The 15,782-nt window shown below is 43.0% G+C and overlaps 1 protein-coding gene across 2 annotated transcripts in view; it reads left to right on the forward strand.

Annotated features, from left to right (window-relative positions):
- Positions 1-15,782, forward strand: part of USP5 (ubiquitin specific peptidase 5) — a 461,221-nt gene that overhangs the window by 275,618 nt on the left and 169,821 nt on the right. Inside the window, exon 15 of one of the 2 annotated variants that reach the window (XM_053692844.1) lies at positions 2,227-2,418. In XM_053692844.1, coding sequence (XP_053548819.1) covers positions 2,227-2,418 — 192 coding nt within the window. The remainder of the gene's footprint in view (positions 1-2,226; positions 2,419-15,782) is intronic. The other variant, XM_053692845.1, reaches the window with a different exon arrangement.

Here is a 15,782-nt window from a genome sequence, read left to right on the forward strand (position 1 = left end):
GGATGATCCGTGGACTGGATACACCTTACAAGAGAAAACATAATTTATGCTTACCTGATAAATTTATTTCTCTTGTGGTGTATCCAGTCCACGGCCCGCCCTGTCCTTTTAAGGCAGGTCTAAATTTTAATTTAAACTACAGTCACCTCTGCACCCTATGGTTTCTCCTTTCTCGGCTTGTTTCGGTCGAATGACTGGATATGGCAGTTAGGGGAGGAGCTATATAGCAGCTCTGCTGTGGGTGATCCTCTTGCAACTTCCTGTTGGGAAGGAGAATATCCCACAAGTAATGGATGATCCGTGGACTGGATACACCACAAGAGAAATAAATTTCAGGTAAGCATAAATTATGTTTTTCTCCAAGAGGGTTTGGAGAAGGGATTATCAGCTAGTTCTCTAAAAGGATAAATATCTACTTTGTCTATTCTACTACACAAACGTCTGGCAGATGTCCCAGACGTTCAAACTTTTAGTCAGGCTTTGGTCAGAATTAAGCCTGTATTTAAGCCTGCTGCTCCGCCTTGGAGCCTAAACTTAGTCCTTAGAGTTCTTCAAGGGGTTCCGTTTGAACCTATGCATTCCATAGATATTAAATTTCTATCTTGGAAAGTTTTGTTCTTAGTTGCTATCTCTTCGGCTCGAAGAGTTTCTGAGCTATCTGCTTTACAGTGTGATTCCCCTTATCTTATTTTCCATTCAGATAAGGTGGTTTTGCGTACCAAACCTGGTTTTCTTCCTAAGGTTGTTTCTAATAAGAATCAATCAAGAGATTGTTGTTCCTTCTCTGTGTCCTAATCCTTCATCAAAGAAGGAACGTCTGTTGCACAATATTGATGTGGTTCGTGCTTTAAAGTTCTACTTACAAGCAACCAAAGATTTCCGTCAAACATCTTCATTGTTTGTTTATTCTGGTAAGCGGAGAGGCCAAAAGGCTACGGCTAACTCTTTCCTTTTGGCTGAAAAGCATCATCCGTTTGGCCTATGAGACTGCTGGACAGCAGCCTCCTGAAAGAATTACTGCTCATTCTACTAGAGCTGTGGCTTCCACATGGGCTTTTAAAAATGAGGTTTCTGTTGAACAGATTTGTAAGGCGGCGACTTGGTCTTCGCTTCATACTTTTTCCAAATTTTACAAATTTGATACTTTTGCTTCTTCGGAGGCTATTTTTGGGAGAAAGGTTCTACAAACAGTGGTGCCTTCCATTTAAGGTCCCTGTCTTGTCCCTCCCTTCATCCGTGTCCTAAAGCTTTGGTATTGGTATCCCACAAGTAAGGATGAATCCGTGGACTCGATACATCTTACAAGAGAAAACATAATTTATGCTTACCTGATAAATGTATTTCTCTTGTGATGGATCGAGTCCACGGCCCGCCCTGTTTATTACGACAGGCATATATATTTTTATTTTTTAAACTTTCAGTCACCACTGCACCCTATGGTTTGTCCTTTTTCTTCTTAGCCTTCAGTCGAATGACTGGGGGGTGGAGCTAAGGGGGGGAGCTATATAGACAGCTCTGCTGTGGGTGCTCTCTCTGCCACTTCCTGTAGGGAAGGAGAATATCCCACAAGTAAGGATGAATCCGTGGACTCGATACATCACAAGAGAAATAAATTTATCAGGTAAGCATAAATTATGTTTTTCAGCAGAATTGGCTGTCTTTATTTTATCCCTCCCTCTCTAGTGACTCTTGCGTGGAAATTCCACATCTTGGGTATCTGCTATCCCATACGTCACTAGCTCATGGACTCTTGCTAATTACATGAAAGAAAACATAATTTATGTAAGAACTTACCTGATAAATTCATTTTTCATATTAGCAAGAGTCCATGAGGCCCACCCTTTTTGTGGTGGTTATGATTTTTTTTATATAAAGCACAATTATTCCAATTCCTTATTTGATGCTTTCGCTCCTTTCTTATCACCCCACTTCTTGGCTATTTGTTAAACTGAATTGTGGGTGTGGTGAGGGGTGTATTTATAGGCATTTTAAGGTTTGGGAAACTTTGCCCCTCCTGGTAGGAATGTATATCCCATACGTCACTAGCTCATGGACTCTGGCCAATATGAAAGAAATTAATTTATCAGGTAAGTTCTTACATAAATTATGTTTTTTTGCTGGTTGTGTATCTTCCCCTGTTGCTGTCCTCGTGTTCTCTTCCCGCTCCTCTTTGGTCATGCACTCTATCCTATTCTTGCTGGGCTGTGTCTATGTCTCTCTTTTCAGATGTCTCTATTGATGCCCCAGAAGAGTTGGATCTCTCCGAGTTTCGGGGTGGGGGGCTGCAAGGGGGAGAGGAAGAACTCCCAGATGTTGCTCCCCCATTGGTCACCCCAGATGACCCCAAAGGTAGCCTTGGTTTCCATGGCAACGATGATGATGACTCCTACTGCTCCCCTCACTTCTCCTCTCCGACATGTTAGTGTCTCTGCCTCTGTGGGACTATGTGTGACTGGTGTGTAGTATGGCATGGCGCAGGTGTGTAGTATGGCATGGCGCAGGTGTGTAGTATGGCATGGCGCAGGTGTGTAGTATGGCATGGCGCAGGTGTGTAGTATGGCATGGTGCAGGTGTGTAGCATGGTGCAGGTGTGTAGTATGGCATGGTGCAGGTGTGTAGCATGGCGCAGGTGTGTTTGTACATTCTGTGGTATAGCCAGCCGCAACAGCTGCACCTGAGCTTTATTTCACATGAAGCAGCAGGGAGAGCTGTCGGGTAATACAGCAACATGTTGTTTTGTTACTACAGGTCCTGAGAGACACCTATAATACTGTGTATATCCTGAAAGGGTTGTTTACAAACATAGTGTATGGGATCAAAGCTTACAAGGAAATGATTTACAATCAATCTTATATCAGAGGACAGGGTAATTTCCTTAAAAACAGGCAAAACTGCAGGCAAAAGAGAAAAACAGATAAAGAAATTTCACTTTTAAAGGGACAGTGTACTTGATTGTTTTTTGTTAAAAAGATAGATAACGCCTTTATTACCCATTCCCCAGCTTTGCATAAACATTGTTATATTAATATACTTTATTACCTTAGTTTGCCTGTTTCTAAGCCTATGCAGCAGCCTCTTATCTCAGCGTTTTTCATTAGCTTTTTAAATCTTGCACAACAGCCAGACGGTGCTAGTTTATGTGTGACATATTAGATAGCATTGTGCTCACTTCCATGGAGTTATGCGGAAACCAGCACTAACTGGCTAAAATGCAAGTTTGTAAAAAAAATCTGCTATAAGGGGGCAGTCTACAGAGGCTTATATACAAGGTAATCACAGAGGTAAAAATGATGTTAATATAACCATGTTAGTTATGCAAAACTGGGAATGGGTAATAGAGGGATTATCTTTTTAAACAAAATCTTTCTAATGACAGTGAGAGTCCACAAAAACATTCATAACCTATGAGAAATCCTTCACCTGGCCACCAGGAGGAGACGGAGACCCCAAACAAAGCATACAAATTCCCTACACTCCCAGTATTTATTTGCCTTGTTTCATGGAGGTTGGCAGAGAGAGGTGCTCTGCTGAGCATTCTGATTTTATTCTTCTCAATGGATTGTTTTGTGCAAGAGAGGACAGGGGTAGAAAGTCATGGAATTCTCTTAGTTTTGGTGTCTGTTAGCTACTGGATGTCGCATGCCTCTTCCAGTGCTATTCTGCTATCCTCCCTTTCAGACAAACAGTGTTAGTTGCACTGATTTTCCTTTGTATTACAGGACTCCTTCAGGAAGACAGAAGTTAAGTCCTGACTTTACTATTTCTTTCCTAAGATATGGAGAGTCCACATTCAATTACTAGTGGGAATATCACTCCTGGTCAGCAGGAGGAGGCAAAGAGCACCACAGCAAAGCTGTTATATGTCACTTCCCTTACCCATAATCCCCAGTCATTCTCTTTGCCTCTGTCAATGGAGGAGGTGAAGTTTGGTATCTGAAGAAATTAATTTCTTTTTTTGGATACTTTTCCCTGCAAGCAAGGATTTGGGGTTTAGCTGTGTCCACGTCAATCTCTGAAGCAGAATAGTGGTGGCTTTTAAGCAGTTAGGAAGTTGTAAGGTTGTGCTTACTTTGTTTCCTAACATATTGCTGCCCTAGGTATAGAAAGCCACAGTTGGTTCTTTTTTCCCCCACAGGTCTCTGTAAGGAGTTTGTGTCCTTTCACGCCTTGTGAGCTGTCTTCCTGCCGGACGGCTAGTCTGCAGGTAAGTGCTTTTTGTCTTCTAAGTCAAGGGAGACTTGCACTTTAGTTCTTATTTATTGCTGCAGAAATAAAAATGGGACATTATTAAATCCTTTATGGTCAGGATTTATGGGGCAGTGTGCAGGCTACACTGTATGTGACATATTGTGAGACTGTTTATCGGACTGTGGTAGTGTTTATGGGCTTTTTTATGTATTTGAAAAAGCTGGAGTTTTTCTGGGCATTATTATCCTTAAGGTATATAGGAAACGCAAGTGGAAAGTGACTTGTGACTTTTATTTTTATGCTCTTAAACTGTGTGAGGCAGACTTTTAATTTTATTGCAGTTTGCTTCGGTAGGAACGCGCGCTTTTTAGTTTATGTGCAGTTCCTACTGAAGCCGGTCATGTGACACGCTTTTCTTCTGCTCTGGAGCGGAGTTGCGTTGTGAATTCAGTGTTTTGCTATACCGTTTTTTTTTTCTTCAAGAGCAAGAGAGCAGCCTCAGGTCTGTCTGGGAAGTTGAGAGCCGTTTGTGAGCAGTGCAAACTTTTGAAATATTTGAAATACAGTAGGTTACCTCAGCTTTTGCTGAGGTGTAGAGGTCTGAGTTGTTTGATTGTGGCAACAAGCTAAGGCTCTGCTGTTTGTATTTTTTAATTTGACTTCGTACTTAGCTCTGAGTTACCGAAGACTTGTCTTAAAGGGACAGTAGTTTTTTTATTTTCTTTTACAAGATACGATGAGTCCACGGATTTCATCCTTACTTGTGGGATATTCACCTCCTGGTCAGCAGGATGAGGCAAAGAACACCACAGCAGAGCTGTATATATAGCTCCTCCCTTCCCTCCCACCCCAGTCATTCTCTTAGCCTGTGTTAGTGATAGAAAGAGGTAAAGTGAGGTGTTAGTTTAGATTCTTCAATCAAGTGTTTATTATTTTTAAAATGGTGCCAAAGTGTACTATTTCACTATAGGGTGTAGCCCTATTCCTTGTCAGCCTCTAGAGTAGAGCTACAGGTGGCTTTAAGGCAATGGGAACTGGTGGGGTTTTAGCCTCACTGCACCTTCCATACTTGTGCTGCCCTTCTATTGATGGTCTTAGAGAGTTTTAACTAAGACCCTTCTGTCTTCACAGGACCCCAGGAGGAAGAGAAGGACCTCTTGATACTGTGAGACTTTCATGCTGTTACTCAGCATAGAGGTAAGTGAAATCTCTTATTTCTGGGGCTCTGCAGCATATCTCAGAATTGGCTGTACTCTGCCTTTCTGTTGGGGACTATGGGCTCTAGTAAGGGCTTCCTTTTGTCAGTGTGTGGGTTATCATTGTATGAAAAAGGGGAATGTGAACCAACACGTTAATGTTTCTCTCAGGACCTTCTAGCTTTTGACAATCTAGCCTAGAAACGCTGGGATTTTTATTGAGGGGTATGCTGGAACTTGTATCTGCCTAATTACAGATCTATGTATGACGCTGGGAGTAGTGCCGGAGTCGGGTATAATGGACTCCGTTGCGTGGCGGTGTTTAACTTTTTTTGCCGGGATGTGTTGTTAGCCGCCCACGAAGGGCGGGGCTTAGTATTCGCGCGCCTAGCCACGCAGTTGTTGCTAACAGTGATCCGATCGGCAACAAGGCTCTTACGGCTCCTAAGTCCGCTTGTTTCTGTAATAATCACAAGCGGTCTTAGGCACGCCATTCTCGAGGGGACAGTCTTGGTCACGTGGAGGCACTTGATCACTTGTTAGTTGTCCGGAGTGCATGTATTTTTCTTTTCACTAAAAACAGTGCCACTTGCAGAGAGTGTATGTTGTATAGAGCGGATGTTTCAATAAACGCGCAGTTACCTCTCTGTTTATTTTCATCTATCACGTATTGGCTTTTAAAACAAGTTTGTTTTTTAAAGGCAGAGTGCACTCTTTTTTTGTTATCATATTAGGCTGATTATCAGTTGTAATTAGCAGTACCACGACCAAGCTAGCTTTTGCTTATTGTTATCATGGAGAAGATTGAACGCAGTACATGTTCTATGTGTTTAGATGCCATTGTGGAACCCCCTGTTACTTTTTGTCCCTCATGCATTGAGAGGGCATTACAGTTTAGAGAGCAGATTTTCTTTAATAAAAGTATATCTAAGGATGTTTCTCAGACTGATGAGATTCAGGGTATGCCGCAACTTTCTCCCCAAGCGTCACAGCCTTTAACACCCGCTCAGGCGACGCCGTGCTCTTCACCTGCGTCTGCTGCATTCACCCTGCAGGATATTGCTGCAGTTATGTCATCTACTCTTTCAGAGGCTTTATCTGCTTTGCCAGTGCTGCAAGGCAAACGCAGTAGGAGATAGGCTCCTGTGGTCCATGCGACTTCTGATGCATTGATGGCGATCTCCGATGTACCCTCCCAGGGCTCTGAATTGGGGGGTATGGAGGCTCTGTCTGAGGGGGAACTTTCTGACTCAGGAAGTGCATTGCCCCCAACAGATTCGGACGTGATGTCTTTCAGGTTTAAAGGGACACTGAACCCACATTTTTTCTTTCATGATTCAGATAGAGCATGCAATTTTAAGCAACTTTCTAATTTACTCCTATTATCAAATTTTCTTCGTTCTCTTGCTATCTTTATTTGAAAAAGAAGGAATATATGCCTTTTTCTCCAACATTGGTGTGTCCGGTCCACGGCGTCATCCTTACTTGTGGGAATATCTCTTCCCCAACAGGAAATGGCAAAGAGTCCCAGCAAAGCTGGCCATATAGTCCCTCCTAGGCTCCGCCCACCCCAGTCATTCTCTTTGCCGTTGCACAGGCAACATCTCCACGGAGATGGTTAAGAGTTTTTTGGTGTTTAAATGTAGTTTTTATTCTTCTATCAAGTGTTTGTTATTTTAAAATAGTGCTGGTATGTACTATTTACTCTGAAACAGAAAAGGATGAAGATTTCTGTTTGTGAGAGGAAGATGATTTTAGCAGACAGTAACTAAAATCGATTGCTGTTTCCACATAGGACTGTTGAGATGAAGTAACTTCAGTTGGGGGAAACAGCAGACTTTTCTGCTTAAGGTATGACTAGCTATATTTCTAACAAGACCATGTAATGCTGGAAGGCTGTCATTTCCCCTCATGGGGACCGGTAAGCCATTTTCTTAGTCAAACAAACAGAATAAAGGGCTTAATATGGGCTAAAAAACTGGTAGACATTTTTATGGGCTAAATCGATTGCTTTATTTGGGCATTTTATTCATATTTATGCTGACAATTCGCATTTATAAACTTGGGGAACGTTTATTAAACGGCATGCACTATGTTAGACACCTTTTCCAGTCAGGGGGCCTTCCTAGTTGTAGACTGAGCCTCATTTTCGCGCCATTACTGCGCAGTTGTTTTTTGAGAGCAGGGCATGCAGATGCATGTGTGAGGATCTGAAATTTGCTGGAAAAGCTTCTAGAAGGCGTCAATTGGTATCGTATTCCCCTCTGGGCTTGGTTGGGTATCAGCAAAGGCTATAGCTGGGACTGTATAGGGGTTAAATTTGTAAACGGCTCCGGTTCCGTTATTTTAAGGGTTAAAGCTCTGAAATTTGGTGTGCAATACTCTTAATGCTTTAAGACACTGTGGTGAAATTTTGGTAATTTTTGAACAATTCCTTCATACTTTTTCACATATTCAGTAATAAAGTGTTTTCTGTTTAAAATTTAAAGAGACAGTAACGGTTTTGTTTTAAAACGTTTTTTGTGCTTTGTTGACAAGTTTAAGCCTGTTTAACATGTCTGTGCCTTCGGATAAGCTATGTTCTATATGTATGAAAGCCAATGTGTCTCCCCATTTAAATTTATGTGATAATTGTGCCATAGCGTCCAAACAAAGTAAGGACAGTACTGCCACAGATAATGAAATTGCCCAAGATGATTCCTCAGATGAGGGGAGTAAACATGATTCATCTCCTACTGTGTCTACACCAGTTTTGCCCACACAGGAGGCCCCTAGTACATCTAGTGCGCCAATGCTTATTACCATGCAACAATTAACGGCTGTAATGGATAACTCCATAGCAAATATTTTATCCAAAATGCCTACTTATCAGAGAAAGCGCGATTGCTCTGTTTTAAACACTGAAGAGCAGGAGGGCGCTGATGATAATTGTTCTGTCATACCCTCACACCAATCTGAAGGGGCCATGAGGGAGGTATTGTCAGATGGGGAAATTTCAGATTCAGGAAAAATTTCTCAACAAGCTGAACCTGATGTTGTGACATTTAAATTTAAATTAGAACATCTCCGCGCACTGCTTAAGGAGGTGTTATCTACTCTGGATGATTGTGACAACTTGGTCATTCCAGAGAAATTATGCAAGATGGACAAGTTCCTAGAGGTTCCGGTGCACCCCGACGCTTTTCCTATACCCAAGCGGGTGGCGGACATAGTAAATAAGGAGTGGGAAAAGCCCGGCATACCTTTTTGTTCCCCCCCCTATATTTAAGAAATTATTTCCTATGGTCGACCCCAGAAAGGACTTATGGCAGACAGTCCCTAAGGTCGAGGGGGCAGTTTCTACTCTACACAAACGCACTACTATTCCTATCGAAGATAGTTGTGCTTTCAAAGATCCTATGGATAAAAAATTGGAGGGTTTGCTTAAAAAGATTTTTGTACAGCAAGGTTACCTTTTACAACCCATTTCGTGCATTGTTCCTGTCACTACAGCAGCGTGGTTCTGGTTCGAGGAACTAGAAAACTCGCTTAGTAGAGAGACTCCATATGAGGAGGTTATGGACAGAGTTCACGCACTTAAGTTGGCTAACTCTTTTATTTTAGATGCCGCTTTGCAATTAGCTAGATTAGCGGCGAAAAATTCAGGGTTTGCTATCGTGGCGCGCAGAGCGCTTTGGCTAAAGTCTTGGTCAGCGGATGTGTCATCCAAGACAAAATTGCTTAACATCCCTTTCAAAGGTAAAACTCTATTTGGACCAGAATTGAAAGAGATTATTTCAGACATCACTGGGGGAAAGGGCCACGCCCTTCCACAAGATAGGCCTTTCAAGGCCAAAAATAAGTCTAATTTTCGTTCCTTTCGCAATTTCAGGAACGGATCGGCCTCTAATTCTGCATCCTCTAAGCAAGAGGGTAATGCTTCACAAGCCAAACCAGCCTGGAAACCGATGCAAGGCTGGAACAAGGGTAAGCAGGCCAAGAAGCCTGCCGCTGCTAACAAAACAGCATGAAGGAGTAGCCCCCGATCCGGGACCGGATCTAGTGGGGGGCAGACTCTCTCTCTTTGCTCAGGCTTGGGCAAGAGATGTTCAGGATCCCTGGGCGCTAGAAATAGTTCTCAGGGTTATCTCCTGGAATTCAGGGAACTACCCCCAAGGGGAAGGTTCCACATGTCTCACTTATCCTCAAACCAAATAAAGAGACAGGCGTTCTTACATTGTGTAGAAGACCTGTTAAAGATGGGAGTGATTCACCCAGTTCCAATAAAGGAACAAGGAATGGGATTTTATTCCAATCTGTTCGTAGTTCCCAAAAAAGAGGGAACTTTCAGACCAATTTTGGATTTGAAGATACTAAACAAATTTCTCAGGGTACCATCGTTCAAGATGGAAACCATTCGAACGATTCTACCCACTATCCAGGAAAGTCAATTTATGACTACCGTGGATCTAAAGGATGCGTACCTACATATTCCTATCCACAAAGAACATCATCAGTTCCTAAGGTTCGCTTTTCTGGACAAGCATTACCAGTTTGTGGCCCTCCCATTCGGGTTAGCCACTGCTCCAAGGATTTTCACAAAGGTACTAGGGTCCCTTCTAGCGGTTCTAAGACCGAGGGGCATTGCAGTAGTACCTTACTTGGACGACATTCTAATACAAGCGTCGTCCCTGTCAAAAGCAAAGGCTCATACAGACATCGTTCTGGCCTTTCTCAGATCACACGGGTGGAAGGTGAACATAGAAAAAAGTTCTCTGTCTCCGTCGACAAGAGTTCCCTTCTTGGGAACAATAATAGATTCCTTAGAAATGAGGATTTTTCTGACAGAGGTCAGAAAGTCAAAACTTCTAAGCACTTGTCAAGTTCTTCATTCTGTTCCTCGTCCTTCCATAGCGCAGTGCATGGAAGTAGTAGGGTTGATGGTTGCAGCAATGGACATAGTTCCTTTTGCACGAATTCATCTAAGACCATTACAACTGTGCATGCTCAAACAGTGGAATGGGGACTATACAGACTTGTCTCCAATGATTCAAGTAGATCAGAAGACCAGAGATTCACTCCGTTGGTGGCTGACCCTGGACCATCTGTCCCAGGGAATGAGCTTCCGCAGACCAGAGTGGGTCATTGTCACGACCGACGCCAGTCTAGTGGGCTGGGGCGCGGTCTGGAAATCCCTGAAAGCTCAGGGTCTATGGTCTCGGGAAGAGTCTCTTCTCCCGATAAACATTCTGGAACTGAGAGCGATATTCAATGCTCTCAGGGCTTGGCCTCAACTAGCAAAGGCCAGATTCATAAGGTTCCAATCAGACAACATGACGACTGTTGCGTATATCAATCATCAGGGGGGAACAAGGAGTTCCCTGGCGATGAAAGAAGTGACCAAAATAATTAAATGGGCGGAGGATCACTCCTGCCACCTGTCTGCGATCCACATCCCAGGTGTGGAAAACTGGGAGGCGGATTTTCTGAGTCGTCAGACATTCCATCCGGGAGAGTGGGAACTCCATCCGGAGATCTTTGCCCAAATAACTCAATTATGGGGCATTCCAGACATGGATCTGATGGCGTCTTGTCAGAACTTCAAGGTTCCTTGCTACGGGTCCAGATCCAGGGATCCCAAGGCGACTCTAGTAGATGCACTAGTAGCACCTTGGACCTTCAACCTAGCTTATGTATTTCCACCGTTTCCTCTCATTCCCAGGCTGGTAGCCAGGATCAATCAGGAGAGGGCCTCAGTGATCTTGATAGCTCCTGCGTGGCCACGCAGGACTTGGTATGCAGACCTGGTGAATATGTCATCGGTTCCTCCATGGAAGCTACCTTTGAGACAGGACCTTCTTGTTCAGGGTCCATTCGAACATCCAAATCTGGTCTCCCTCCAGCTGACGGCTTGGAGATTGAACGCTTGATTCTATCGAAGCGTGGGTTTTCAGATTCTGTGATAGATACTCTGGTTCAGGCCAGAAAACCGGTAACTAGAAAGATTTACCATAAAATATGGAAAAGATATATCTGTTGGTGTGAATCCAAAGGATTCCCATGGAATAAGATAAAAATTCCTAAGATTCTCTCCTTTCTACAAGAAGGTTTGGAGAAAGGATTATCTGCAAGTTCTCTAAAGGGACAGATCTCTGCTTTATCTGTCTTACTACACAAAAGACTGGCAGCTGTGCCAGATGTTCAAGCATTTGTTCAGGCTCTGGTCAGGATCAAGCCTGTTTACAGACCTTTGACTCCTCCCTGGAGTCTAAATCTAGTTCTTTCAGTTCTTCAAGGGGTTCCGTTTGAACCTTTACATTCCATAGATATTAAGTTACTATCTTGGAAAGTTTTGTTTTTGGTTGCTATTTCTTCTGCTAGAAGAGTTTCAGAGTTATCTGCTCTGCAGTGTTCTCCGCCCTATCTGGTGTTCCATGCAGATAAGGTGGTTTTGCGTACTAAGCCTGGTTTTCTTCCTAAGGTTGTTTCTAACAAAAATATTAACCAGGAGATAGTTGTACCTTCTTTATGTCCGAATCCAGTTTCAAAGAAGGAACGTTTGTTACACAATTTGGACGTAGTCTGTGCTCTAAAATTCTATTTAGAGGCTACAAAAGATTTCAGACAAACATCTTCCTTGTTTGTTGTTTATTCTGGTAATAGGAGAGGTCAAAAAGCGACTTCTACCTCTCTTTCCTTTTGGCTTAAAAGCATCATCCGATTGGCTTATGAGACTGCCGGACGGCAGCCTCCTGAAAGAATCACAGCTCACTCCACTAGGGCTGTGGCTTCCACATGGGCCTTCAAGAACGAGGCTTCTGTTGACCAGATATGTAAGGCAGCGACTTGGTCTTCACTGCACACTTTTGCCAAATTTTACAAATTTGATACTTTTGCTTCTTCGGAGGCTATTTTTGGGAGAAAGGTTTTGCAAGCTGTGGTGCCTTCCGTTTAGGTAACCTGATTTGTTCCCTCCCTTCATCCGTGTCCTAAAGCTTTGGTATTGGTTCCCACAAGTAAGGATGACGCCGTGGACCGGACACACCAATGTTGGAGAAAACAGAATTTATGCTTACCTGATAAATTACTTTCTCCAACGGTGTGTCCGGTCCACGGCCCGCCCTGGTTTTTTAATCAGGTCTGATGAATTATTTTCTCTTACTACAGTCACCACGGTACCATATGGTTTCTCCTATATATATATTTCCTCCTGTCCGTCGGTCGAATGACTGGGGTGGGCGGAGCCTAGGAGGGACTATATGGCCAGCTTTGCTGGGACTCTTTGCCATTTCCTGTTGGGGAAGAGATATTCCCACAAGTAAGGATGACGCCGTGGACCGGACACACCGTTGGAGAAAGTAATTTATCAGGTAAGCATAAATTCTGTTTTCTTGGTTCAGAACTCTGGACAGCAGTTTTTGATTGGTGGATGAATTTATCCACCAATCAGCAAGGACAACCTAGGTTATTCACCAAAAATGGGCCGGCATCTAAACTTACATTCTTGCATTTCAAATAAAGATAGCAAGAGAATAAAGAAAATTTGATAATAGGAGTAAATTAGAAAGTTGCTTAAAATTTCATGCTCTATCTGAATCACGTAAGAAAATTTTTTGGTTCACTGTCCCTTTAAGCTTGAACACCTCCGCCTGTTACTCCGGGAGGTTTTGGTGACTCTGGACAACTGATTCTATTTTGGTCCCTCCAGAGAAATTGAGTATGATGGACAGATATTTAGAGGTCCCTTCTTATTCTGATGTTTTCTCTGTTCCTAAGAGAACTTCGGAAATTATTGCCAAGGAATGGGAGAGACTGGGTATTCTGTTCTCCCCTTCTCCTATTTTCAAGAAAATGTACCCTATAGCTGACACCATTCGGGATTCTTGGCAGACGATCTCTAAGGTGGAGGGAGCTGTTCCCACCCTGGCTAAATGTACTACTATTCCTATCGAGGATAGTTGTTCCTTCAAAGACCCTATGGATAAGAAGTTGGAGGGTCTACTCAAAAAGATCTATGTTCATCAGGGGTTTCTATTGCAACCGGCGGCCTGCATTGTTACAGTCACGACTGCGGCTGCTTTTTGGTTTGATGCCTTGAGAGAGTCTCTTAAGACTGAGACTTCTTTGGAAGAAATTCAGGATAGAATTAAGGCTCTTAAGTTGGCTAATTCTTTTATTACAGATGCTTCCTTTCAGATAACCAAATTGGCGGCTAAGATTTCAGGATTTCTTCTATAAGGTACGACGAGTCCACGTATTCATCCTTTACTTGTGGGATATTCTCCTCCTGCTAACAGGAAGTGGCAAAGAGCACCACAGCAGAGCTGTCTATATAGCTCCTCCCTTTGCTCCACCCCCAGTCATTCTCTTTGCCTACTCTAAGTACTAGGAAGGGTAAAGTGAAAGAGGTGATAAAATATTAGTTTTTAATTTCTTCAAGCAAGAGTTTTTTATTTTAAATGGTACCGGTGTGTACTATTTACTCTCAGGCAGCAGATGGATGAAGACTTCTGCCTGGAGGATGATGATCTTAGCATTTGTAACTAAGATCCAGTGCTGTTCCCACAGAGGCTGAGGGGTACAAGAAACTTCAGTGTGAGGAACGTTTTCATGCTATATAGCAGTGAGGTATGTTCAGTCATTTTTTCTGGAGAGACTGTGTATTTCAGAAAGGCTGACAGTATCCCCATGAGGGTAAGGGTAAGCAGTAATCATAAGAGCTATAGAAAGGCATTACTAAGCTTGCATAAGGGGCTAATTAAAAAATGGTTGACACAGTTTTAAGTGTTTGTGGGCAAACGTTTTATGACCTGGGAGTGCTATTAACGTTTTGTGGGCAATAACGTTTTTTGGGCAACTTTATTGAGGGTACACTTGGCTTATTTTTTGGCTCTCAGAACCCACATGGCTAGTTTAAAACCGCTCTGGTGCGTTTCTTTGAGGCTGTAGAGACATCGAGTGAGATGGGCGGGGCCTATTTTCGCACCTCAGATGCGCAGTTGTTTTCACTCAGCAAGCAGCAAGCTCCAACTCCTGAGGGCCCTTGTGGATGTTTTGGGCCAAATCGAAGCTTTAGGCCCATATTTACAAACCCTGAGGGCAGGTAGGCGCCACAGCAGGGCTGTGGCAAGGTGCTGGGGGTGTTTTTTTTCCCGATTTAGGCCTTATTTCAATCCGGTTTGCACAATAAACGGTTAAATGTTAAATTTTCTTGTGTGGCAAACTTAACTACACATATTGAGTCTGCTATCAAAAATTTGAAAAATGTTGTGCATTTTTAAGCAGTTTTGCAGAACGTGTATGCTTTTTTTCTCTTAAAGGCGCAGTACCGTTTTTTTAAGATTGTTATTTTTTTCACTAATAAAGTGTTTTCATGCTTGTTTGTAGTCATTACTAGCCTGTTCAACATGTCTGACATTGAGGAAAGTCATTGTTCAATATGTTTAGAATCCATTGTGGAACCCCCACTTAGAATGTGTCCCTCATACACTGAAAGGTCAATAAATTGCAAAGAACATATTTTAGCTACTAAAAGTATGTTGCAGGATGATTCTCAGTCAGAAGGGAATCAGGTTATGCCATCTAATTCTCCTCAAGTGTCACAACCATTAACGCCCGCACAAGCGACGCCAAGTACTTCTAGTGCGTCTAATTCTTTCACCCTGCAAGATATGGCCGCAGTTATGAATACTACCCTCAGAGGTTTTTTCTAAGCTGTCTGGGTTGCAGCGGGAAGCGCAGTAGGTCTGGTGTGAGAACAAATGCTGAGCCCTCTGACGCTTTATTAGCCATATCCGATGTACCCTCACAATGTTCTGAGTTGGGGGTGAGGGATTTGCTGTCTGAGGGAGAGATTTCTGATTCAGGAAAGATGTTCCCTCAGACAGACTCAGATATGACGGCTTTTAAATTTAAACTAGAACACCTCCGTTTATTGCTCAGGGAGGTTTTAGCGACTCTGGATGATTGTGACCCTATTGTAGTTCCAGAGAAATTGTGTAAAATGGACAGATTTCTAGAGGTTCCTGCCTACACTGATGTTTTTCCGGTCCCTAAGAGGATTTCGGACATTGTTACTAAGGAGTGGGATAGACCAGGTATTCCGTTCGCTCCCCCTCCTACTTTTAAGAAAATGTTTCCCATATCAGACACCATGCGGGACTCGTGGCAGACGGTCCCTAAGGTGGAGGGAGCTATCTCTACCCTGGCTAAGCGTACAACTATGCCTATTGAGGACAGTTGTGCTTTTAAAGATCCTATGGATAAAAAATTAGAGGTTCTCCTAAAGAAAATATTTGTTCATCAGGGTTTTCTTCTCCAACCTATAGCGTGCATTGTTCCTGTAACTACTGCAGCTGCTTTTTGGTTCGAGGCTCTGGAGGAGGCTCTTCAGGTTGAGACCCCATTAGATGATATTCT

The sequence above is a fragment of the Bombina bombina genome, chromosome 9 (genome assembly GCF_027579735.1).
Source record: "Bombina bombina isolate aBomBom1 chromosome 9, aBomBom1.pri, whole genome shotgun sequence".
Lineage (NCBI taxonomy): Eukaryota > Metazoa > Chordata > Amphibia > Anura > Bombinatoridae > Bombina > Bombina bombina.